This window comes from Mus pahari, chromosome 16 (assembly GCF_900095145.1).
Source record: "Mus pahari chromosome 16, PAHARI_EIJ_v1.1, whole genome shotgun sequence".
Taxonomy (NCBI): domain Eukaryota; kingdom Metazoa; phylum Chordata; class Mammalia; order Rodentia; family Muridae; genus Mus; species Mus pahari.
Window position 1 is genome coordinate 60841179 of NC_034605.1, and position 27073 is coordinate 60868251.

Consider the following 27073-nt stretch of genomic DNA (forward strand, 5'->3'; position numbering starts at 1 on the left):
GGTTCGTGATCCCAGGCTTCAGAAGAGAAGAGAAGAGAAGAGAAGAGAAGAGAAGAGAAGAGAAGAGAAGAGAAGAGAAGAGAAGAGAAGAGAAAAGGGTTCGTGATCCCAGGCTTCAGAGCTACGTGCTTCCTGTTTGTGGATGCAGTGTGACCGGTTGCCACCGGCTCCAGCCATGATGAGTCCTTGCCATGATGGACTGTATCCTGTCAAAGCCATAGTCAACCCGCTCACTCTTCCTCAGACTGCTGCTCGCCAAGTGCTTGGTCACAGCAAGAAGGAAAGCGACAGTACGTCCCCTGGAAACATGAAGCCTTTGCCCTCCTTTGCTCACTTATGTGGGACATGACCTGCCTGGCTTCAGACTTGACACAGTCAAGGGAGAGACAGGCCACCTTATATTCTCAGATGAGGATAAAGACTTCCCTACATGGGCGAGGTGTGGTAATGCTTGCCTTTAATCCCAGCATTCCAGAGACAGCTGGATCTCTGTGAGTTCGAGGTCAGCCTGGCCTACATACTGAGTTCCAGGCAAGCCTAGAGCTACACAGTGAGACCTTGTCTCAAGATAACAGCAAATAAATAAAAATAAGAGAGGCAGGTGGATTTCTGAGTTCAAGGCCAGCTTGGTCTACAGAGTGAGTTCCAGGACAGCCAGGNCTACACAGAGAAACCCTGTCTCTAAATAAATAAATCAACAGACAAACAAATAAAAATACAAATAAGATTTCCCCACAGTGGGTGGTAGAGGAAGGAGAGCCAGCGAAGCAAGTGTGTGTGCTGAGTCACACCTATGACATGTGCTTCGGAGGGTTGACAACACAAAACAACCTGTGGTTCTTAGGCGGCCCTACTCAGAGGAAGAGGGAGAGACAGGCTACCTTCTATCCTCAGGCTAGAGTCCTCCGGGAACCTTGACACTTGGGCCCAGATCTGCTGATGTCTCAGGGCAGCAGATGTAGCTCAGTGTAGAGAACACTTGCCTAGCATGTGTAAGGCCCCAAGTCTGACCCTGGCACTGCAAACACCACCAGATGCCTTCGCAGTCAGTGCACTCAACCATCTTGACCAGGGTGTTCAGGCAGGCGACCTGAGAGCCTTGCACATGTGCAGAGCAGCCTGGTCCAGAACCCTATGCAGTTTGTGTACACCATCACTGGAAGGAAGCATCAGAAAGACTCATGGTGAAGTCCAGAGCTGCTGAGGCTCTGACCCGGCGGGCTCTGCAGGAGAGTGGCTGTCATCTGGACAAGATCAGAGAATGGGCGGGATGAATTTGGCTTAATAGGCTGAGCTTGCTGGGACAGAAAAGGATACTGTTCAATGTGGAGAGCTCTTGGTGCCACCCTCTAGGAATTTGGGAGGAATTTGACATTGGGTTAGGACAAGGAAGTAGGCTCTAGGGCTGGCAAGATGGCTCAGTGGGTAAGAGCACTGACTGCTCTTCCGTAAGGCTCAGAGTTCAAATCCCAGCAACTACATGGTGGCTCACAACCACCCATAATGAAGTCTGACACCCCTTTCTGGTGTGTCTGAAGACAGCTACAGTGTACTTATTCATAATCAATCAATCAATCAATCAATCAATCTTTGGGCCAGAGGGAGCAGGAACTGAGAGAGTAGGGTTGATTGGAGTGAGCAGAGGTCCTAAACTCAATACCCAACAACCACATGAAGGCTCACAACCATCTGTACAGCTACAGCCTACTCATATACATAAAATAAAATAAATCTTAAAAAAAAAAAAGAAGTAGGCTCAAGATGAATATAGCCGAGGAATGTGTTATATTCCTTGTATCTTGGCCATCCTGATAAACCCTTAGACACAGTGGCCACAGGACTTCGTTTATTGTTTTGTTTGACTACATTGTCTTTTACCTAGAACTGACCCTATTCTTTACATGTACCTAGAATGGTATAAAAGCAGACCGGGAAAACATAAACCTGCTTGAGCTCCAGCCCTGGCTGAGTGATGTTAATGTCATGTTACAATGTTGCCTAATTGTCTTCTCTTCCTTTAACTCTCACTCCTTCCCTGGAGACCCTGTTGACCTACTTAACTGGTGCGGTCAGTTTAATGACTTTTTTTTTTTTTTTTTTGATTTATTTATTATTTTACATAAGTACACTGTAGCTGTCTTCAGACACACCAGAAGGGGGCGTCAGATCTCATTACAGATGGTTGTGAGCCACCATGTGGTTGCTGGGATTTGAACTCAGGGTCTTCAGAAGAGCAGTCGGTGATCTTTACCGCTGAGCCATCTCACCAGCCTCCCGTTTAATGTCATTTTAACAAGGCCTTGGGCCACTCCACACTCCACTCTCAATGAGGCCGAGAGTCAGGGTAACAGAGGAGTCTGAAGTCTGAGGAGAAAAAGTGCGCTGGGAATCATCAGGCAGAGGGGACAGATCAGAACGCCCATGGAGGGCATCGTCAGAAGTGGCCTGCAGTACCAACCCGAGCTTTTGGGCTGGGGTTTGTCCTAGTCACCACGACCACACTTCCTCCAGGCCTTAAATCTAGTGTGGGGTATCTCAGCCTGTGTGGCAGGCTGGTTTTCAAGATGCAATACCCCGAATCTTGAGTGCTATACAGTTTAGCCACCATATTGAGGAGGGTCTATTGTTTGAGACCCAGCCATTCTAGGGACCAGAAAACAAGTAGCAATCAATATCAGAGATCCCCAGGACTCCCTGCCATTGTGTTGCCATGGAGACAGCCACAAAGTCATGGAAAGGGGGAGGGCCAGATGTAGACCCAGCGAGAGGTTGGAACACACCTCACCGGAGAGAGGAGCCTGGGCTGAAGAATGCAGGGTTCTTATCACCACCTTCTGTTAGCTTGCACATTGCCATGGAAACAGAAAGCTCTCTGCGCACAGGTCTGCTGCCCGGCGAGTCTGAAAGTGCCAGCAGAGTGGAAGGTCCCCTCCTCTCTTCCTGCAGGCACAATTCCTACTGACCCCACTCTGACGAGTCTGTTAGAACATTTGCTACTTCCGCGTGCACAGAAGGGTAGAGAGAATGCTCCTGGAAGCATGGAAATGAACAGGTTACAGGCTACAAACCCCACTGGAGCCATTGACAGCAGGTCCTGATGCACGGAGACAGGGAAGTTCTAAGTTAATCAGCACTGACTGTGGTAGCTCAATAGTGACCAGCAGGCCTCAGATGGAGTAACTCCCACCCAGGCTCCACCAGGAGAGAGAAGCTTCCTGAGAGAAGCTGCCACACACCACACACACACACACACACACACACACACACCAGCATTTTACCATTTTATTATATTTTACTATTCTTTTTTTTTTAAAGATTTATTTATTTTATGTATATGAGTACACTGTAGCTGTACAGATGGTTATGAGCCTTCATGTGGTTGTTGGGAATTAAATTTAGAACCTCTGCTTGCTCCCGTCAACTCCGCTCGCTCAGTCCCTGCTTGCTCCGGCCCAAAGATTTATTATTATACATAAGTACAGTGCAGCTGTCTTCAGATGCACCAGAAAAGTGTCAGATCTCATTATGGGTGGTTGTGAGCCACCATGTGGTTGCTGGGATTTGAACTCAGGACCTTCGGAAGAGCAGTCAGTGAGTGCTTTTACCCACTGAGCCATGCTGGGCTCGATTATATTAAAATGGTTGAACTGCTCCATAGACCTAGGGAGCCTAGTCTTAACAAATGAAAGACGGAAGCCAGGCAGCAGAGGGTCAGAGGCAAGTGGATCTCTGAGTTCAATTACGGAGTGAGTTCCAGGTCAGTCAGTCAGAGCTACATTAAAAGAAAAAGAGAAAAGAGAAATGGAGGCTGGAGAGATGGCTCAGCAGTAAGAGAGGGTGCCAAGTGCCCTCGCAGTGGGCCCACATTTGGTTCCCAGCACCCACATGGTGGCTGATAAGCACCCGTACTTCCAGTTCTACAACATCCACCTCCTCTCCCGATCTTTGCAGGCTTCTGCACTCATGTTGCATACAATCATACATTCGGAAAGCACACACAGAACATTAAATATGTTGTCTTAGTAACAAATGACCTCAAAAGACTTCAGATGAAATGAATTCATAAATTTGGGTGAAAATTCAACTTCAATGTGAAATTCAGCAAAGAGGGATTCTAAAAATAATAAAAATGAAAAGCTTGGAACGTAAGGCTTAATAAAGCAACTTAATAGAAAGAATTACAGACAGACTGGCTTCTAAACAGACAAGGGCTGCCGTGCTGCTGCTCACAGACTATGCAGCGCCGAGTTCCAGGGTGGCCAGAGGGGGATCGGAAGGCACAGCTCTATTCTGTATAATAACGACATTTCTACCCCGGTTGCCGAAAGGAGTCTGCTGTAGGTGAGTTTCTCTGTACACACCATCTATGTTTGTTCTGCTAGCACCCATTCCACCTCACCCCTACATCACAGATGCCCCTGGAGAACGAGGTTGGTACTGGCAGAGGTAGCTAGACTCGGGGTTTGAAGCCTGAGCCCAGACACGCCAAGAATGCCAGAGATAGGGAGGGTCATATGTCACAAGTCTTAGAGGTCTGGCTGTGCCTCCAGACAAAGGGGCAAGACTGAACTCTACAATGGCCAGCTTTCTTTGTGGCTCCACTCACTTTACCCTTATAAGGTTGACTGACTAGAGAGGTGTAGGCAGGCTTACGTCGGTTAAACTCTCCTGAGAATGCTGGCACTGAATACAGAACTTAAAGATGTAGCCTGGTATGGCTGCACAGGCTGTTTATCTTAACCCCAGGAGGCAGAAGCAGGTGAGTCTTGGTGAGTTCAAAGCCAGCCTACTCTACATTGTAAATTCCAGGCCCACAAAGGCTGTACAGACAGACTTGGTCTCAAAAAACAAACAAACAAACAAAAACAAAAGCAAATCAAAGGAAGGTTTCAGTTTGTCTCCACTCACTGGCCTTGGTAATGAAATCCCACGTGCCAGGAGTCCGATGAGAATAACAGGTTTCTGATATGAATAACCACAGGTTCATTTACAATCAAGCATGTCAAGAATCCTGGGTATTCCTGGAACACAGCTGTGCGTGCACGCGCGCGCACACACACAGCACTGCAGTCTCTCCACACAGTAGCAAACCTGCTGTGATAGCTCGATGAAACAGTCCATGGATGAAGTCATGTGGGATTTCTGGGAGCTTGCAAGAAAAGGCTTGTAACCTGCTCCTCCATTGGGCTGTTCCCATGCCCTGCCCACATGTACGGAGTGGGTTTGCTTCAGACTTCAATCTGCTCGCTCTGGTTATTTGCATGTTTCCAAGCACAGGTCACCCTGTGACTACATACAACTTGGACTCAAGTGACCTTTGCACACATGACTTTGCCTAATCCTCAGATTATAAACTGTGTGATGCCCTGAATAAAGTTGGCCATCACACGACTTTAGTCTGCCTCATTTTTAGGCTTGGCTCTCTCAGGCGTGGACCCCATCTGCCATCTTCTGAGGGTTCTGCCTGCTTCTTGTCTCCCTATGGAGCATGCCCGGGTTACAGATGTTTGTATACCGCCTCTGAAACACCTTAGACCAGACTTGCAGCCATTTTGTTATAGACTAGGGTTTTTACTGCACACACGGAGTTTTCTGCTCTTGTAAGAAAATGACGTATGCTCTACTCCCTACCGCCACTCCTCAGCGTGTCAGCATCAAACTGGTGTATCTTTGAATAGCATTCATATTTATACAATGCTGGACCTTAAAGATTGTTTTATGTGTTTGCATATATATATATCTATGTTAGAAGACGGTGAATGGTAGTCCTGCCCTACTTTAAGAATTAATATCAACGTTTCTCAAACTCCTCCTTATAGTAGAAAGGGAAATGCCTCTAAAGGCTCAGCTGGTTAGCCGTTAGCCTGTGGTGCTTACAGAGAAAAGGAAAGAATGCTACCAAGCCATTCAGTTAGCCCTGTAGAAAACCAGAAAAGATAGACAGACAGACAGACAGACAGACAGACAGACAGACACACACACACACACACACACACACACACACAAGACCAACTTCACTGATGACATAGACACAAAAATTCTCAACAAAATATTAATCAAGTTGAACAATGTATTTTAGAAATCACATTCTACAGCTCATGGCAATGGCTCAATGGTTAAGACCCCATACTGCTCTTGCTGAGGATAAAGCTGGGTTCCCAGTACCCACATGAGGTAGACAATAACCTCCTGAACTGCAGCTCCAGGAGATCACTTTCTTCTGACCCGACAGGCACCCGCATGGACAGACAGATGCACACAGACACGAATACACATATAATGAGAAATATAAAGGAAGCCGGTGTAGAGGGTGCCTGCCTTTAATCTCAGCACTATTAAGGCAGAATCAGATGGACCTCTGGAGTCCTGGGCCATGTACAGCGAGCTACTTAGCATGTTTTAGTCTCAGAAAAACAAACAAGCAAGCAAACAAAACAACAAAAAACCCACCCACAAGAAAAAAAGCTAAGTTAGTTCCATTCCAAGAGTATAAGAGTCAGGCTTTTCAACCAAAGAATAATGGCTTGCCCACCTCTATGGTCTTGACAAAGTTAAACATCACTTCAAGATAAAAGACCCAGAAAAAAAAATGAGAATACCAGAACACACCTCACCACACTGCAGGATATGTGTAAAACCGTGAGCCTCACAGTATGATAAATGGGAAAAGCAAAAGGTATTTTCTCTAAAACCAGGAATGAGTCCAGTCTTGTGCAGCGAGAGAAAGAAGTAAAAGATATGAATGGAAAAGAGGAGTTTCTAAATCTCACATCCTAGCACATCCTCTCCCTGTACTGTCATGTTCAAAGTAACCGAGAGCCAATAAAGTGTACTGTCAGCATTAGGAACGCGCAGCATTTTACCAAGGTAGAGTGACTGGCCAGCCAGCCCTGTCTGTAGAGCTGAGTATCAACAGACACGTTCCCACCAGCTTCAGCATCAGGTGAAAATGTAGGCTGTCTTTCCTGATCTCCAATCCTTCCAGAAGCTCCCTGGCAACTTAGCGTGAGTGTTGTGCAAATGGAACTCCTCTCTCAAACTTTGTGACTGTCCAATGACATATTAAATGAAAATAGATCAAATGGAGTCTGCGAGCTGAATACAAGGGGCTGTCAGAAGAACGGTGCCCACGCACGCCTCCAGATACAAGACCCACTCATGAGCAAGCCTTCATGAAGATACTGGTGTCATCCCAACTGTGTCCACCATGCCTTACCCAAATCATTTCGGATCATCATGCCCTCCCGTCGGTTCCCCATAACAACAATCTAACCCCACCATGCCAAACTCCTTATTTATAGCCAGTAAGGAGCCTTTTACTAAATCCAAGGTTAACATCCATCCATGGTGACAAAGCAGGGACAGACGGCACAGCGGTCACGCCCACCTCCAAGGACCAAGCTTCTCCACTTGAGACTTCACCTCCCAGCTCACCACCCATTTTGCAGCTATGGTCACTTCAACACCACCGATCACGGTTAGCTGAGTAAGCTCTGTCCTTGCTCGCATCTCTTCTTCTCTGTCACCTTGCTTTCAACGTTACTGCTGTGTCAGTCAATCCCACTGGTCTGACCTCTGTGATCTCACACATTTTCATCACCCTGACTTGGTAGCTTACACTTTGCAACTTTATATACAAGTTTGTCTGCAAATATGTATGTCTACCACACATGTGCCCGGTGACTGCCTCTAGACAGCATGGTTCAACTATGTGCTGGGCTTACTGAAGCTATACAGTGTGCATTCCTACCAGAAGTCACGTTGGCCTATCAAAGAGACACTTCTGAGACGATATAGTTATGAGGTAGGTAAACGGCTCTGGAAGGAACCTTTGAAAAGGCTGGTCAGCAACAGTCCCCGTATCTCTAGAAGCTCCCATTCCAACTGCTCAGCCGCTGCTGCTATTTCTAGATAATAATACAAGGGCACAGGAACACTTGAGGGAGAAACAGAAATACTTGCTGAGAGCAGTGGCTGTGGGGACTCTAGTGAAGCTGGGGTGCTGGGTGCCCACGCTGCGCTAGTGGCAGTCTCACGATTTCCGTGTGTGTGAACAGGTGTAAGGGAATGACCGCTGCCCACTGGCGGCAGTGTATCCAGCCAGGAATTAGGGTGACGTCAGCCACCCAGAGATAGCTTTATCTTAGCTTTCTGATGGGTCAGTGCACTCCAACTTTATCCACAAAATTATTTCAAATACTGTATCACATTGCCTTCTTCTGTATGTATAAAGTGTGTGAACCATTAATGAATGTTGTATTAAACTATGTCATTAGTAACTACTCTAAAACCCAAAACTACTAATCAATTTTGGTCCAGGCATTTCAGGTTAAGAGATTGTGCTGGTTTGACTATGCTTGGTCCAGAAGGTGGCACTATTAGGAGGTGTGGCCCTGTTGGAGGAAGTGTGTCATTGGGTTTTGAGAGACCTTCCTCCTAGCTGCCTGAAGCCAGTCTTCTCCTAGCTGCCTTCAGAACAAGAGGTGGAACTCTCAGTTCCTCCAGCCCCATGCCTGCCTGCCTGCCTGGATGCTGCCATGCTCCCACCTTGATGATAAAGGACTGAACCTCTGAACCTGTAAGCCAGCCCCAATTAAATGTGTCCTTGTAAGACTCGCCTTGGTCATGGTGTCTCCACAGCAGTAAACACTAGCCAAGTCAGAGATGCTTTGAATAATGAGATTTCTGTTACCCATAATGAACTTTGGAATTCAGGAGTAGGGTGAGTTTCTGGCACACTGTTATGACCCAGCCTACAGATAAACTATTCTTGGAAGATGTTTCTGTTCTCTGTAACGTACTCTAGGGCCCTGTAACAACTCCAACCTATTTCTACTGGTTCTTTAATTTTGTGCAGCTGCTTTCCCATAATAAAAAGAAATACTATTTGTTAAAACAAAACACAGAGGCCAGGGAATCTTTTGCGAGTTCGAGGCCAGTCTGGGATATATGGTAAGGTCCTGTTTAATTAATAATCTCTCTCATTACTATGTTTAAGCCAAACTTGAAATCCAAGATGAAAGCACCTCCCCCTTTCTTCTTCCGACACCTAGGGTCTCACTGTTACCCAGACTGGCCTCCAAGTGTGCGCGTCCCCTCGTTAACAGGCACAATACTGCTCCTGGCTGGGCATTAGAAAGACTGTTCCTATCTGGTAACTTTGGTTTAGAGTTTAAATTTCACCCTGGTCATTTGTTTCTCTGTGTGTTCTAAGGATTCAGCGTAAGAACAGCCCGCATCTGCATGCCATGCTGTCCCCCTGCCTGCATGTCATGTTGTTTGCACGCACAGGATGCCTTCTTTGCCCTTCTAAGAATCCCAATCACAGGCGCTGCTGTTCTTACATGGGGGTCATTCCTAGATAAACTGACTGTGAGCTGAAGACATCAAGCCAAATGCACACTGAGCAGACCTAATGTACTGATGGCTCACTGTAGTAGCTCTGTCCTTGCGGGTTTGTTATCTCACTACTTAGGATCAGTGCAGACCCCTGGCCAGTCTGGGACACATAATGGATTTCAGAGTAGCCACCGCTATAGAGTAAGACTGTGCTGGACAAACAACCCCCAGAGCCCACAAAACAATTTGTTGTTGTTGTTTTAAGAGATAGTGTTTCTCTATCCTGGAACTCAAAGACCTGCTTGCCCCTGCCTCCTGAGCACTGGGATTAAAGGAGGCACCACCACTACCCAGCTCCCAGACAAAAGAAATCTCTTAAGTTTTCAGAGTCTAGGTAAAGCAATATGTTTTACATTGAGACTGAGAAAAACAAAGACATTTTTCTACAAAAGAGGCGAGACAACCAAGTGTAAAAGCTGGAGATTTATTGTTATTTGGTGATTAATAAATCAAACTGCTTTTGACACTGCCCCACCTGCATATTGCCATTCACCAGTACAAAGTCTTTCAACCACAGACTGAGGCGTAAGGCAGAGAGCGCACACACATGCACGCTGTGCCGACCTCCTCAGTCATGCCTCCATCCTGACCTTTGTACATGTTTTCTTCCCAGGTAAAGTGTCAGAAAAGTGTACAGTCTGGGGCCAACCTGCCTCTCAACCTTTTAATATCAAGTAACTTACAGAAGTTATAGAATCCACCTTCTATTTCCCTTGATTTTACTTGTCTGAACTCACTTTAGATTATTTAACATTATAATTTTGGGCAACCATACAAGAAAGACTACAGTGACCTAAGAGAATACTGAGCCAGAGCCAGTCACATATATCACCGACCCTAACGATATATTTTAACTGGTCCCAAAGGAATGTATCACCCCAACAGTTTGAGAGTTAGGCAAGTAGAACGTCTTTGGGGAAGGAAGAAAGAGGCTATAGAATAGCCAAACGTACTCAAAATTGTTAAAACGGCTCTTTTTCACCCGAATGACACTACTATATGCATAGAATCTTCACAGAATCTTAATTGCTAGTATTACCTATTTCAGGCTGGCCCAATCCAGAATAGATTCTGTTTCACCCCTCCCCCACCCCCTTCTGAGGCCCTGAACAGCACAACATTCAACTATTTCTTAATAGAACTAGCCAAACACTTGAGAAACAAGTGGCTCACTAAGCATTTAAAATCCAGGTATTGCCTATGAACGAGAAAGCTGATAAACCCAAGAGACAGCTCTACTTTTACATGGCAATTAGAACCGAAACATCTGCACTTCCAGTGAAAGCGACATTTCAATAAACTCAATGCTGTGTAGTCACCTACAGGGAGCAGGACACCCAGCAAACACATCAGAGAGCATGTTACAGTGCTCCTCCAGTCGGCACAAGGAAAGGTAATTTACAGTCATTATATAATGTTGAGATATTGTTACATTATGTTGTCTGTACAATTAAATGTCCCTAAAGAGATAACCAGGATTAGTTTTTCTTTATCTTCCACACGGACTAAATGGCACTTCTGCTGAGAGGTGTTTACCAAAGACGCTGTAAGATTCTACACAATTAGGAATCCTTACTGCACTTTTGTAGTTACAGAAATTTTGCTTAGATGGCCTAGAAATGTGCAATAATTTGTATTGTATACAAATAAACAAAATTGCCAGTAGTTTAAATCTTACAGCATCATTTGCAAAGTGCATGCCAAAGTCACAATAAGCAATATTGTACCAGAAATCATGGAGCGCAAATGATCTGCTTTTTAATGCCTTTATTCTACATAAATTACTACCATAGGGTTATGTTTAAAAAGCAAGTTAGTTGGATAGATGCAGGACAAAAATTTGTTCACCCAATTAGAAAAGGTGATATTTTTAAAAAAATTACAATAAATGCCAAGTGTTTGATGCATGCAGCAGCCTTAACCAGAAACATTGATTCCCACTGTTCCAAAAAAGACACAGAAACCCGCCCTCCGCACTGCACTCCGCCTCCAGATTCTTCTTATTGGTTTCCTTTATAACAGCACAGAATCCCAATGAAATAAAGCAGGTTATTTTAAAGATTTAAGAGCCGTTATCAAAAATAAATTACATTTTCTCAGGATAGAGAGATGCTGCTATGACGGCTGGGAGCCCAGCAACCTTTCGATCGCTGCATTGATGTCGCCCCCCGTGGCTATCAGAGCTTGCAGGTTTGCTTCACGGTTCAAGAATCCCATGGCACTGAGCTGTTCCAGTTGTTGCTGAAATCTGACCTCTGGACTCTGCAGCTGTTGAAAAGAACAATGAAGCACACTCTAAGGAGAGCTGGTCTAAGCACTGCCCACGCCACCCTCGCAAGCATCGACTGCTTTCTAAATAATGCATGCTGGGCTGCTGAGCTTTTTTTAAATTGCTGCTCTGCCTTCAGACACTGCCACCATATTTGGTTATTTATTAAATAGTTATTTACCTAAAATACAGTCATCTGCAATTATTTAAAAAAAGTAATAATTTCCAGGCGTTAATCTATAATTTACCCTTACATTTGTAGTGCATATTTACTTCAAATGAGCAAAATATGATTTAAAATAATTTATAAATATCTATCATATTTAAAAACTGATCAGCAGTTTACTTTAGAATAGTTTATTCCTAAACCATAACAAATTTTTGAAAAGCCTTACGGGCTGTAGTGAACACATAAGGGTTTTGGACTGGATTCCCCGATGCCTCTTCTCTCTTTTCCCGCAAAAGGTAAAACAAGCTTAATACATTTCACTATTTCAGAGCCTTGTGAATGCAGACAATTTAGAATTAGATACTTTCTCTTGTATTAATACTAAGTGTACTTCAATTACAGTACCAGCTCGTCTGATAGCATGCCTGCTGCCCACAGAAGTCAGAGGAGATGACTAACTGTATTACAGATGGCTCTGAGCCTCCACGTACACACTGGGTATAGCATCTGGGCACTCTGCAAGCACGGCCAGTGCTTGCTCTCAACATCTGAGCCAGCCTTCTCTCCAGGCCCCTTTAATGGTAAATTCTTAGGAAAGACAACAAATGTTCACAGGTGCAAAACTATCACTCAAGGGTCCACACACACAGGAAGTGCTAGAGCAGTGGACAGGCTCCAATAGGAAGCCTAGATAGAGCTGTTCTGAAACACTGACAATGTTTTTAGATTCTCTCTGCCAAGCTCTTACAAAATAAAACTTACTTCAAATGGCTTTGAAGAAAGTACTTCAAAACTCATATTTTATAAGGCCACTTCTAATACTATACCATTAAATTGAAGAACTCTTTCCTTTGCTATGTGCTACAGCAATAACATTTGTATTTAGATTTATTATCCTTGAATGTACTTTTCATTACTCTGAACAGGAAACGGCTGTTGCTTTCTTTTTGCCTTTTTTGAAAAATTGAAAAGGAGAGCAAAGTTTGTAGAGAAAGGCATCGTCACCTGAGGATTGACCCCGGCCAGGGCCTGCAGCATCTGCTGGATAAACTGCTGGTGTCCTGGCTCAGCAGCGCCCCCTTGGGGGTTTGTGTCCTCACTAGGTGCAGTGCTAGGTGCATTGGTTCCAGTAGAGCCTCCAGAATTGCCTGCTGCCAAGCCAGGAGTAAACCTAGGGAGAGCAGGGCAACCCCATCAGGTCACACCTTAACATGATATTAGCTAGGTTATTTTCTTAAAAACAAGCAGATGTAACTTTGAAAAGTGACTAAAAACAACTCAATAACCAAAATAAAAGGCAGAATGATATCAACTCTCGAATTCTCAGAGAAGTGCACCTACCCTGGGATGAGGCCGGGAGCTTCTGTGGCCAGCGTCTGCAGGCCCTGCTGGATCTGCAGCAGCGCCTGCATGGCTCTAGGGTTTGACATTGCCGAGAGTGTGTCTGGGCTCTGCATCTGAGGAAGAAGGAAGCCCAGCGGTTACCAAAGAACCGAAGGCAAGGCAGGCACATATTTCCAACTCCGAAACATTTTCAAAGAAAATCTAAAACCTTACACCCAGACACCATATTTCTTCCCAAGAAGAAACCCTCCTCTTTGACAGCAAATTCCATACACAAACCATTACCTGACTTACTAGCAAGCCTGCTATAAACCCGTTTCCAGAGCGAAGACAAGAAGGAGCTGTCCCAGAAGCCACACACCCCCTTCTCCAACAGAAGGAAAACATTTTCTACTCAATGCCAAATGCAAACTTATTAGATGGTGGTAACCCGGTGACCATGCCTTGTCTACTGCTATTCTAACAATCTTACTAGTCGCCATCGGAAACAACCGTTGCAAACCTGAAATCAATGCATCGACCCTAATTTAGCTTCTTGACTTTCAAATCCCCACACCTGACAGACAAGAAGGAGTTTCTACTGTGCAGTAGACCAAGGACAGGCACTAACCGTGGGTAATGACTTGCTGGCAGGGAGCGTCTACCACTGCAATAGACCAAGAACAACCATTGACCATGGGTAATGACCTGCTGCCTAACAGTGATTTCAATCAGGTAAGAACCCCGACAACTATCAGTTTCAGAAACACCAACACCACTTTTATGTTTCTAAATAGCACTGACAATCTTGGGGAGTGTTTTTTAAACCTTCCTAAGGTGACAATACCAACAGTCTTAACCTCACTAATTCTGACTGTGAGAAAATGAGGTCTACTCCTAGAGAACAAGCATTCTACCAATTTGGAAGAAAATGAGACATTACAACAGAAGCCAACCTGAGGGCAGCACCTTCCTATCACTCAAAGCTAGTCCCAACTGTACAGTGTGTGTAAAGATGCGCTGCAAGGTCAGCACAGTGAAGGGAAACGGCCTATAATATCAACAAAGCGTTCAGAACCCTAAATCCTCAGGAGCAAAAGCCACACAGTTCTCAACTCATAGGAGGACTGACATGGGCCGGGAGGGTCAGGCTCAGTGCCTACAAATGGATGGAACCACACACTCCTGTGCACTGTGCCATCTGTCAGCCAGGGAGAAGGACACGCTCATCACCACCAAACCTTTCAAACAGATACAAGGATAGCAGTGTCTTCTCTTACTCACTTGTTGGAGGAAAGTTGGGAGCTGTTGTCTCATTTGTTCTTGAAGCTGAGGATTTCCAGCAAATAGGGGATTATTCAGCATCATCTATGGGGCAAGTATTCAAACAATTTTAACTGGAAATATCTGAAACAAGTAATGTACCTGGTTTAATATTCTACCTTCCTCCAAGTGCCTAAATTGGCACTTAAAGGGAGGGAGACCAGAAATAAAAAAAGCAGGGAAGTTCTATCCACAAGGAGCTCAAGGGAAGAAATGAAGGGAAGGAAGGAAGGAAGGAGGAAGTGAAGGAAGGAAGGAGAAAGAGAAGAAGGAAGGAAAGAAGGCAGGCAGGCAGGCATCTTCTCTTTTAATGAGAATAGTGGGTGATGGATGACATGCAGTGTCCTAAAAAATAAAAGCAATTGTTTTGTCTCCTTTTCCTTGAACAAAGGTGAATTTCTGCCTTTGAAAGGAAAAAACCTGGGAGTGCCAGGCTCTCAGGAAGATGCTTTCTGCTACACTACAGAGTAAAAGAAACATCAATATGTAACAGCTTAAACATGGCTTGCTTAGAAACCTCAACACACAACAGCAAGCACAGACAACACCCAGGTCCGGGACCATTGTATCTACCTGCCCACCACTAACAGTGGGTATTAGGTCCAGAATAACCACAAAGCAGCAATCAACTTGTCAGAGAAATGGAGCTGCTAGGTGAAAACCAGCCCAAACTAGCACCAACAGTCTGGGGGGGGGGGGTGCTTAGATTCCTAAGCCACAGAGATGTAAATGAGAAAGAACACCAAGATTAACTAACGTCTGGATTCCACTTCACTAGCACCACAGTAGAAGCGTGGGACACCTAGCCTTCAACATATGACCAGTATTAACACAATGTGACTGCCTGAAGGTGAGACCGTCATGCACAATAAGCAAACCGGAAACTACAAGGTTCAAAAAAGACAAATTGCATATTGCTTCCCGAAGATTACTGATGGCCCGTTTACCTGTCCAAAGTCTGGGGAGGAAATGATCTTTGCCCTCAATTAGGCAACCATACTAAATAACAACTGTATGTAAATCCTGTTAAAAAAACAAAACAACAAAACAACAAAAACAACACCCCCCCACTCCCCCCCCCTTCAAAGCGGATTATTTAATTTCAAAGCAGGAAACAGTTGGTGTCTTAAGGCTACAGAGTGTGCTTTAGAGTAAACCATAAATCACCAGGAGCTGCTCCAGGCCAGGGACGCCTCTTTCTAAGTCTTCCAGGCAAATGCTAGTTTGTTACGAGGCTGTTAACCAGTTACCACATTTACTTTCATCTTAAATTACTCAACTAGTATAGAAAAAGCTTCTCTCTCTCTCTCTCTCTCTCTCTCTCTCTCTCTCTCTCTCTCTCTCTCTCTCACACACACACGCACACACGCACACACGCACACGCACACACCTTTTTATTTATCATACTTACTATATTTTCCTCACTTACCTGAACCTCCATTCCACAGTTAAGTTTCTACATTTAACATAATTACATATTGAAGTTGAAAAGAATACCCACTATGAACGTGAACGCGACACTGTAAGCTGGGAAGGACTCCGTCTATCATACACATATCACCTTACACTGCCAGGGCTTTGCTTTACAGTTAGCAGACAATAGCTGTGAAGCACCCAGGTGCCCTACAGACAGTGTGCTCACTAACGAGGTACTGTAAGGATAAGGCACACACCCAGGGTTAACCGAATACACAATTGAAAATACAGGTCACTTCACACACCTCCACATCTCAGGGACCCAAGTGACAAAAATGCTTAGCACACATTAACATCAAGCACTTAATTAATAAATTCACAAAACCAGCTTTCAAAACCACTCAACAACCCATACCATGCACGTTTTGAGATTAACATTATCCAGAAGCAGTGTTCTTTAAGTATTTGTTGTTACATAAGTCATCACCAAGGACCTACCCTACCTCAACGACATCTGCTATATCCTTGTTTGTATCAGTGTGGCTGCAGGATTTTGAAAATAAAAACCATTTCATTCATTGTAATGAAAGAAGAGAAGCTTTTAAACATAACTGAGAATGCTGTAAAGGAGAGCAGTCTACACTCCTTCAGCAGTGACCACGGTGGGTGCTCACTCCACCCCCTCTGGCTGTTCAGGCACGGAGAGGGTGCTGCTGCTCTACCCGGTGCACGACCACCACCCAGAGAGCTAGCCCCATACACCACACTGGGGAGCAGCAGTGATCAGAGCAGATTCTCTCAAAATGTCTGATTTTGTTTTTAAAAGTACATCTCATTAACAAATGGCAGACATGAGGTTGTTTCAAGTATATCTGCACTAAAACTACCCCCAAAGCTGGAGGTGCAGTGCGTCCACATCTCTAGTGTTCTGAGAGAGCACAAGCCAACGTGCCGAGAAGACCCCACAGGCCTGTTCAGTTCAGAATACTCTCAGGCACAGTCACAAGCTCACCTGTGCAGCAAGGTCGGGGTTCTGGCTCAGGGACTGCAGCATACTCCTCATGTATGGGGCAGACAGCATGTTCTGCATGAGCTGGGGGTTTTCAGTTATCTGCTGCAGCAAGCTCTGCATTCCTGGGGTGTTGAACATACTAGCTAAAAATATATTTAAAAACAAAACAAAAAAACAAACAGATTAAGACCTGTATTTCTGTTTTAAGACACAGTGTATATTGTTACTTTACGTCCCCCTCCACACTTAGTAAGTGTTGATACCTAAGTAAAGTTGCTACCCAGTACTAGTTACTAAGTTCCGTTTTCAGATCAACCTTTATTGTACTTGGTAATGGCTCCAAGGCACATGAATTCTGACTGGTACTTCAGAGGCCGAAAAAGAACAAGTTCGCTTCCTTCAATAAAGAGAGAAGAGTTCTGACAGCACTGAGGGGAATGCCAGCATAATGTTAACCAACTATTTAATTCTTCATTTCATTCTGGATTTTGAACTAGTGCCCCTTTATCACTTAAGTATCTCCATCCATCTTTCTAATTTGCTGTGAGTCTTGTGTTTGTGGTGTTTCTATATTTTGAAGTTTCAAGTTAGCTTTTCCACACTCTAAAGTTTAAAAATATCTTAAGACAACTTGGCAAGCTTCAGCCTACAAAAGCAACCTGGCTCTCACAGCTTGTCCTTACACAGCCCACAAAGTGAATACGGTTTTTACAGCTTTACAGTTAAGGGAAAAAATCTCTACAAATACACACTTATAGAAATTGAGGACTACTGAAATCCAATACCCAGTGGCATGAATATTGTTTTGCTGATCCCACTGCTGGGCGCTTTCACACCAGAAAGGCACAAGAGCTCTGAACCCAGCACCAAGGGAGCCACCCTGCTTCCTTCAAGGTACAGCAGAGTATGAAATGGCAAACCCTGTTACATATCAAAGACTACAACACGCATAGATACTGCTGACTGGACACTCATCACAACATCCCAACTAGGTACACAGCACTCAGAAGGCTGAGGCAGAATGCCAAGTTCCAAGCTAGTCTGGGGTTGAAAATGAGACCCTGTCTCAAAAAAAATGAAGCAGGGCCAAGATGATGGCTCACAGTAGTTGGTTGCTATTCCAGAGGACCCAGGTTCAAGTCCCAGGACCCACACGACAACTCACAACCACCTAATTACTCCAATGCTGGGTGCAAATTCCTTTTCAGGCCCCTCAGGCACTAAATGCACACTGTTCAGACACACATAGCAGGCAAATACCCACACAGAGATTGACGAGGCATATGGGAGAACAGATGTTTTTCTTAGAATTAAGAGCAGTGGGCATAGCACCAATAATAAAACTAAAAAACAATCTAAACAATTGATTCTGACTAGTTACTTCTTGATTCCTTTTTTTAAAAAAATATTTATTTATTTTATGTATATGAGTACACTGTAGCTGTACCCATCATGTGGTTGCTGGAAATTGAACTCAGGACCTCTGTTTACTCCAGCCCCACTGACTCTGGCCCAAAGATTTATTTATTATTATATCTTAAGTACACTGTAGCTGTTTTCAGACACACACCAGAAGAGGGTGCCAGATCCCATTACAGATGGTTGTGAGCTACCATGTGGTTGCTGGGATTTGAACTAAGGACCTTTGGAAGAGCAGTCAGTGTTCTTAACCTCTGAGCCATCTCTCCAGCCTTAATTCTTGATTCTTAAAAAGTTAAAAGATATTGCTGACAGAGTCCTGTTCTAGATTGTAAGAGAATCACAAAGTTTGAACGGATAAAGAAATGTAACTTCTGGGCTGGAGACTGCTCAGGGTTAAGCAGATTGCATCCCTAACACTCCCATGGAGGCTCACAACCATCCCAGGGCATCCAATAGGTACACACAGTATACATTTACATGTGCAGGCACAACTTCCGTACACCTAAAGTAAAATCTTAAAAACAAAAACCGTCTCAGTTTTTCACGGAACCACTCTATTTTGAGTCAAGGTCTCTGTGCAGCCTTGGCTGTCATGGAACCCACGTTGTAAGACAGACTGACTTCTAACTCTAGAGTTCTCCTGAGGGATGGAGTAAGGGCATGTGCCACCACCGGCTGGCAAGACTATTTCCAAGGAAGGCTGCTGAGAATCTAGTGTTGACCCAGCCGGAGCTGCAGTGCATCTTGACTCCTGTGTAAAGCCCTAAAACTGTATTGTACTGTTTACATGAGATCTGCCGAGTCCAGTCAAGCTTTAAGATCTCTCCGTTCCCAGAGCTGATGTGTGCAGGTCCAAGTGTTATGACGTGCATGCTTGCACTGGAAAAATAAGTCTTTTTGCTATTTAACTTCTTTTGATGAACATTCTCAACATTAAGTGTAAAAGCATCAAGATGGCATATTAAAGACCCAACTTAAAAGCTGCAAAGTTGTCACTGTAGATAACACACTATTACAAAAACAAAGCCAACAGCCTCCTAGTGAGGCCATCTGATTAAAGCTGCTGCCCTGGGTCATTAAAGTGAGAACACTTCATCTTCCTTCAAAAAGGTAAGAAGCAAGTAAGAGCACAGAGCAGTTTCTTCATTTAAAGATGATGTGATTCCAATGTTTATGGACCCTTCACAAAAGGAGAGTAAGTCGTCACTGGGCCCCAGGAGAAAGCACAGGCACCGAACTGTCAGTCCTCTCAAGAGCTAAGAACAAGGTGTCTGCGGGGCTGGAGACACAGCTCAACAGTCGGAGCGCTTGCTTCTGTGCGTTCACGAACAGTTTGGGTCTCAGCACATAGGTGGGCAGCCTGCAGCTCCAGATGATCTAACGGGCTCTGTGGCCATGTGGCCACACACCACACATCTGTGAATACTCATGGATGGAGAGATCAATTTTAAAGATATGTTTTAGAGGTAACTATAGTGTCTGGTCTAGTAAAAGTAACCTCCATATCCAGTCTGCTATAAGAAATTAGCAGGCTTTATAGTCACCTTATAACCAGCTTGGGCCTTACCTCCCGTGTCTCCAGATACGCAGTAACTGTAGAAGAGAAACCTAGAAACGCCTCATGAGAAGACCGAGGTAGGTAGCAAGGCTCTTCTGAGGTCCATTAAGGTGAAGTTGTCCCTTTTATGTGTAAAACATGTCTCTTCTTCTAGACTTAATTTGTTTTTCTTTCATTTTCCACTTCACCAAAGTTTCTCTGTTTAATCCTGGCTGTCCTGAAACTCACTCTGTAGATCAGGCCACCCTTGATCTGCCCCCTGACTCCCAAATGCTGGTCTTCACCAAACCTGGCCTTCTTTAACTCTTTGAAATCTACTGTTGCATGATATTTGGTTAAAGGAATAGAATCTGAGCTGTACTTCCAGCCCTGGGTAGAGACAGGACATCAATTACCATGTAGCAGTAACCTTCTGGATGTACAATTATTACGTATTTATATATAACAAGTATACATTATATATAATAAACATATTATCTTAATTCAAGTGAGGGGCTGGAGAGACAGCTCAGTGGTTAAGAGCACTGTCTGTTTTTTCAGAGGTCCTCAGTTCCATTCCTGGCAACCACATGGTGGTTCACAACCATCTATTTGTGATCTGATGGCCTCTTCTGTCATGGAGGTATACATGCAGACAGAGCACTCATATATACTAAATAAATAAAAATAATTTTAAAAAAGTTAATCAAGTGATTCTGCCAGTAACATGAACAACAGAATATCCACCACCAGCAAAGACTTATATCCTAGAGGCTTTAGAAATAACACCATCTTCACAAACATGTAGCTCAACAAAAATGGTCCCTTTAGCCACTGTTTACTGGTGCCTCTTAAGGATGTTTCATCTTCTACACCACTGTCTGAATTCATTCTATGGAAACCAAGGACAGGAAGTTAGGGGGGCAGGGGTAACATTCCCAGTAACAGCACAAACCCTAGGAGCTTCACATACACAGAGGTTGAAGCCCACTGAGACTTACTAGAGAGAGAAAATGGTATACCACATGCTACCAGGCTCTGTATGAACCAGTGAGACACATGTTAAAAAAGAAATGCTAGATTTTATGCCAAAGAATGATAAAGGGGAAAGCATCAGAAACTCCCAGAGGGTGAAAGTGGACTTGTCAGCCAGAGGAAGGCAGCAACAGTCAGAGCCAGGGGCTAGAGAAGCCCTGGATGCTGTGAGCCGATGCTGATTAATGGGCATCTTGGTTCTGAGGTCAATAATGCTCCAAAAATGTACACAGGAGGAGTCTAGCTCATGAGGTTTCAGGAGAACATGGACACAAGGGAAACCAGGCTACAGGCCTTTCCTTCTTGGCAAAGGATCTGGATGTACTGTATGCCTTGTCCTGCAGAATTGAGTGAATTGAAATCTTGGCCAGAAAAAAGAGTAAGTTCACAGTTAAAAAGAAGCAACTGCCATTGTTAAAGAAATCAGAACCATTAGGGCTTTGTATTGTGGGGGAAGGCCCTGAGGGAGATCCCACTCATCTAATGGTCACCATAGCAAAATCCAAATATATTTAAAAACAGAAGCCCGACTAACACCACTGATCCTCAGATGAAGGTCACTGTAGCCATGTCTAAGAAAACCAGGTCACATGTCACATCAGCAGAATTTGGCATTTTCCTCCTCATGGTACTGGTTTGTAGGCATGAAACTGGATCAAGGTTTGAGGGAGGGAGGGAGGGAAGGAGGGAGGGAGGGGCAGGCCAAGGCTAGACCCTGAAAGGAGGCTTTGAGAGAGCACCTTGAAGGGTCAAGGTGAAGCCAAATTGGTGAGGAGACCTCAGATCTCAGGCTGCCCACCAGGGGGCGCTGTGAAGAAAGAGGCGCTCATCTGAGAGAGTTATGCATGTATGCTGCAGGTGGCAGAGCTCACAGGGGCAAGAAAGCTAACTGATTATATCACAATCCATTCCTCAAAGGCAAACATGAGCCTGCAGAATTTGGTGTCTGCAATCTAACAAAAATTAATTCAAAATGATCAAGACCTTTATGTTTAATCCGAAACCTTTAAGTTGCTAAGAAAACCACTTTAAGACATAGGCACAGGCATGGATTTCTTAGCAGGACTCCAGCAGCACAGGGAATAATCAAAAGCGCTGGCAAGGAGACAACATGAGATTAAGACACTTCTGCTCAGCAAAGGAAACAAAACAGAGTGTGTGTGTGTGCAAAGAAATGCAAAATTAAACAACAAACCTCAAATCATCCACTCAGTCTATCTAATAATAAACTGGGCAGACAATCCTCAAATGACATACAAGTACTTGAAAAAGTTCAGCATTGGGCTGAAGAGATGGCCCAGCGATTAAGAGCACCAACTGCTCTTCCAGAGGTCCTGAGTTCAAATTCCAGCAACCACATGGTGGCTCACAACCATTTGCAATGGGATGTAGCTGAAGACAGCTACAGTGTACTTAGATATAATAATAAATAAATCTTTGGGCCAGAGTGAGTGGAGCTGGAGCAAGCAGGGGTCCTGAGTTCGACTTCTAGCAACCACATAAAGGCTCACAACCATCTGTACAGCTACAGTGTACTTATATACATAAAATAAATAAATAAATCTTTAAAAAAAAGAAAAGCTCAGCATCTTTTGGTATCAGAGAAATGCAAACCAAGACTGCTTTGAGACTGCAGCTTGCTGCAGCTAGAATGCTGGAGCAAAACACTGGTGAGGATGTATGCAAGAGGCACACGTAATCACTGCACGAGGGAGCATAGGCTTGTGCAGCTACTATGGAAACCAGTATGGAGCACCCTAAAGAACTGAACATAGAATGGTCACATGGCCCTGTGTAAGGACTGCTGTTATGCTTTTACAACAGCCAGGCTCTGGAGCCAGGCTACACATCCCCCAGCAGACAGGCTGACCCAGAACTCTCAGCCTACCTTCTTTACCCATTGCCCAATCATAGGCTCTAGCCTTAGTTTATGCCTGCCCTCACCTGCATCTAGACAGTAATTCACAAACAGGCCTAAGATTTGGTTCAAAAAGCCAGAGCAAATCTCAAGAGAACAAAATAAATCATATTCAGCAACAACCAGGATCCTACCAACAGCAATTACCTAAGGGTGACATCAAGACCAATCCTTCCAGAAAAATATGGACATAGCCACATCTCTGACTATGCCTTCGTTCACGCACATCACCAGCACCCCCATTCCACCTCAGCAGACAGCACAATTCCAAGTCCATTCTGGCCTCTGCTAAAATCCAACATAGTGCTTTCATCTTATCTGAAAAGAATCTCAATTTTGTTATCCAAGCTTCATTCCCAGTTCCTATGGCTCTACATCTCTACAAAGTACAGAGACTAGATTTAAAAAAAAAAAAAAAAAAAAAAAAAAAGGCCACACATAAGGTAGAAGCAAATACCTTTCAGCAAATCTGAGATATACACAGAATAAATTAATTTCAAAACCAGTGCACACAGACACAAAATTACACCATGTAATCTATTTCTATGAATTTCTAGAGCTAAAGATCGTTTATTGACTGAGACAAAGAACAAATGAAGCAAGAGCTAGATGTTTGAATTAGTATGGCAACAACTTAGGTGTTAGATATGTAAATCTGAGCGTCTTCATGTCATAGTGTGCGTGTATCTAATGATCGCAGTATAATTATGGTGCTAATGAGGGCGTTTTACTTCCTCATCACAAAGTGGATATGTGGCTTATCTTCCTATTTTCAGTCACGCTGCCATCATTTCATACATCCTGGGTCATTAATTTTGACTCCCCCCAATATACTAGTTACTTTTATGCAACTGTGACAAAATAGTAGATATGATTTTTTTCTTTTCTTTCTTTCTTTTTTTTTTTTTAAAAAGAATTATGTATTTCATGTATGAGTACACTATAGCTATCTTCAGACACACCAGAAGAGGGCACCAGATTCCATTACAGTTGGTTGTGAGCCACCTTGTGGTTGCTGCAAATTGAACTCAGGATCTCTAGAAGAGCAGTCAGTGCTCTTAACTGCTAAGCCATCCCCCCCCCCTTTTGAGACTGGGTTTTTCTGTGTGTAGCTTGGTTGTTCTTGAACTCACTCTATAGATCAGGCTGGCCTTGAACTCACAGAGATCCTTCTACCTCTGCCTCCAGAGCTGGGATTTTTAAGAGGAATTTATTAGGGCTCACAATTCCAGAGACATCAGTCCACAAGAGCAGGGAAATTTTGGCAAAGAATGACAGTTCACATTGTGGCAACCAAGAAAGGAGCAAGGGCAGAGATGCATGCAAGGACCCCACCCCCTCGTCTAGTGACCTGCCTACCTCCTAAGTTTTCAAAACCGTCCTTAACAGTGACAACAGCTGAGGCTTTAACACATAAACTTGGGAGGAGCATTTCATTCCAAACCAAAATACCCAGTATATGTTCTTTGAATAGCAACCATTTTGTCATCTTAAAATACGTTACTCTTCTTTATAAATGTTCCCAGAAATGAGCTCTGGAGATGTTCTGTATAGCATAGTAACTCTGTTTGATCGATCCTGTCACAATGAATACACAGATCAAGGCATGTTGTAGGGGTAGAGACAGTAGCAGTTAAGAGAGCAAGCGAGCTTACTGCTCTTGCAGAGAACCTGGTTCAACCCATCACCCTGATGGCTCATAACATGTACAACTGGAGGCAAAGGCAGGCAGATTTTTGAGTTCGAGGCCAGCCTGGTCTACAAAGTGAGTTCCAGGACAGCCAGGACTATACAGAGAAACCCTGTCTCGAAAAACCAAAAACCAAAAAACATGTACAACTTCAGTTCTAAGGCATCTGATACCTCTTTCTGATTTCCAGGGGGCTCCTGTACACATATGGCACACACACACACACACAAACACATTAAATAAATATTAATTCTACCCCTCAAACAATCCTAAAAGTCTGCAACAAAGAGTCTTCATAAAAGGGATGCACACAGATACATAAATAGCCTCAGCACCAGTCTTGTTATCAATGCGAGGCACACATACCTCCTGCTCCAGGCACCAAGCTTGGGCCTGAGGTGCTCTGTCCAGCAGGGGTACTGGTGGCAGTGCCACCAGAGGTGCTCACGGTGTTAGTGGTGCTGCCAGTGGTACCCGAGGCTGCTGAGCTCTGGGAAGTCTGCGGAGCCCATGGGTTGGGGAGCGGATCCCTATTTTCTGTTCGAGAAGGCTGAGTCCCTTCTGCTGAGGACGAACTGCTCACTAAGGAAGCAAATGGGTTACCACCAAACTGTAATAAAAGAAAAGCATTAATTATAGAATGATTTTTTTCAGTGCAGCCACATTCTGCACATAGCAGCACCCTCAGTCACAGACTGTTCACGTCAGGCCTGTGCCTGGGCAGGAGTGCTTACCTGCTCTTGTGCGGCGTTCAGCATAGGCTCCTGGATATCAGTGTACATGCGCCGTAAGGCATTGTAGCCCCCAGGAATACTTTCTAGGTTGCTCAAGGCTCGGTCCTGGTTTCTCATCATTTCCTGCATCATGGCTGGATTTCTCGCAAGTTCCAGTGTCTAAGAAAGAAATCTCCAGTTTAAAAGAAAGCACTGAACTATTTAAGGAATTCCTTCAGCACTCAGCTAATGCCTGTGGGAGGCACGTGTGCTAATGCCAGGCAGACGCACTGAACTTTAAGCAGCTGTTTTTTGTTTTATCAGGACCCCGACTGCGCAGCGCTCCCGGTCTCAGCATCCGCAGCTGTCTACCTGATAAAGGCCTGATCTCACCGGCCCAGCTCCTGGAAACACTAACTCTATTTTAAAGGGTGAGGGATCATCCAATGTAGAACCAAAGAGGCTAATGAAGAGTTTTAAACAAATTCTGCTATATTTAAATTAGTAAAATACTAAAAATTCCTGGTGGATTTCATCTCTAAATACAACATATACTCATAGGCTATCACAAACAGGCCATCTCCAAAAATGAACTTAAACCCACACTGCCCCCCACCCCACAATTTTTGAGGCAGGATTTCTCTCCACAGTCCCTGCTGTTCTAGAACTCAGTCTGTAGACCAGGCTGACCTTATTCAAGCTCTAGAGACCGCCTGCCTCTGCCTGCCACGCACTGGGGTCAAAGCTGTGTGCTGCCGTACCCAATCTAATGTTTTCATTGAAAATTTTTTCCATACAATATATTTCGATGGGTTTTCCCCTCCTCAAAATGGTTTTCTGCTTTGTTTGAAATGTGCGAGGAGCAGGGCGCTGAAATCACCTCTCCACCCTGCACTCTAGGACCCCCACCACCTCCACCACCAAAGGAGACACCAGCACAAAAAGCCTGTCTCTAAGGAGGATTTGTAAAGAATTTTCATGCATAGCAGAAAACTCAGACCTCAAACAAACCAAATTAATATTGTTTTGCTGAGTTTCCTTAAATAACGTTTGGGATTCTCTTTAACTTTATAATAAATACACAAGGCAACCTCTGGAATCACAGAAAATAACATTTTATATTTACACACACACACTTTTTAGTTAAGTAAAAAGAACTACTTTTCTACATACTTGTCTCATTATATCTGGATTATTAAGCATATGACTAATCTCTGGATTTCTCTGTATCAACTGTTGCATCTGTGGATTTGCCATAATCAATTGCCGCATCAGGTCAGGATTTGAGAGCATGCTCTGGACAAAGGGATTTTCCATGATCTGGACCATCATTTCAGGGTTAGACAAAAGTTGCCGTTGCATTTGGCTCTGGAGTTCAGAGAAGTTGGTGGTATTTAAACCCAAGCTGCTAAGACCTGCAAGTCCTCCAAGTCCACCTTAAAAGAAGAAAAAACAAAAATGAAAATCAGAAGTTAGTACTAAAATATGAAGAATCATTAACTCGATACTTTAAAAACCATTTAAAATAAAACAATTCCTATCATTCATTTATAAAGTTATACTTATTCATTATAAGTTATTCACTATACTTATTTATTATACTACTCAGCTTTAATTCCTATGCAACCGGCTTAGGTATGAAGTGTACCCGAGAGCCTTCATCAGCCGGCGACACAGATGAGGTTATCATGGTACTAATGAGCTAGTAGCTCAATGGGCTATTCAAATGGGCAGTACATTTGAAGGGACTTCCTGATGCTAAGATAGGGGACTTCTATATGTGTATTAAGAAGACATATTTGAGCTGGACGTGGTGGTGCACGCCTTTAATCCCAGCACTCGGGAGG

At 44.1% G+C, this 27073-nt stretch overlaps 1 protein-coding gene across 2 annotated transcripts in view; it reads right to left on the bottom strand.

The window, feature by feature from the left end:
• Positions 1-9809: 9809 nt before the first annotated feature.
• The window catches only part of Ubqln1 (ubiquilin 1), a 39425-nt gene continuing 22161 nt past the window's right edge, over positions 9810-27073 (bottom strand). The window contains exons 4-11 of one of the 2 annotated variants that reach the window (XM_021215453.2): positions 26400-26662; positions 25248-25406; positions 24880-25123; positions 16912-17054; positions 14445-14528; positions 13179-13294; positions 12843-13008; positions 9810-11667 (exon numbers count right to left, since the gene is read on the bottom strand). In XM_021215453.2, coding sequence (XP_021071112.1) covers positions 11515-11667; positions 12843-13008; positions 13179-13294; positions 14445-14528; positions 16912-17054; positions 24880-25123; positions 25248-25406; positions 26400-26662 — 1328 coding nt within the window. In that variant the 3' untranslated portion in view covers positions 9810-11514. The remainder of the gene's footprint in view (positions 11668-12842; positions 13009-13178; positions 13295-14444; positions 14529-16911; positions 17055-24879; positions 25124-25247; positions 25407-26399; positions 26663-27073) is intronic. The other variant, XM_021215454.2, reaches the window with a different exon arrangement.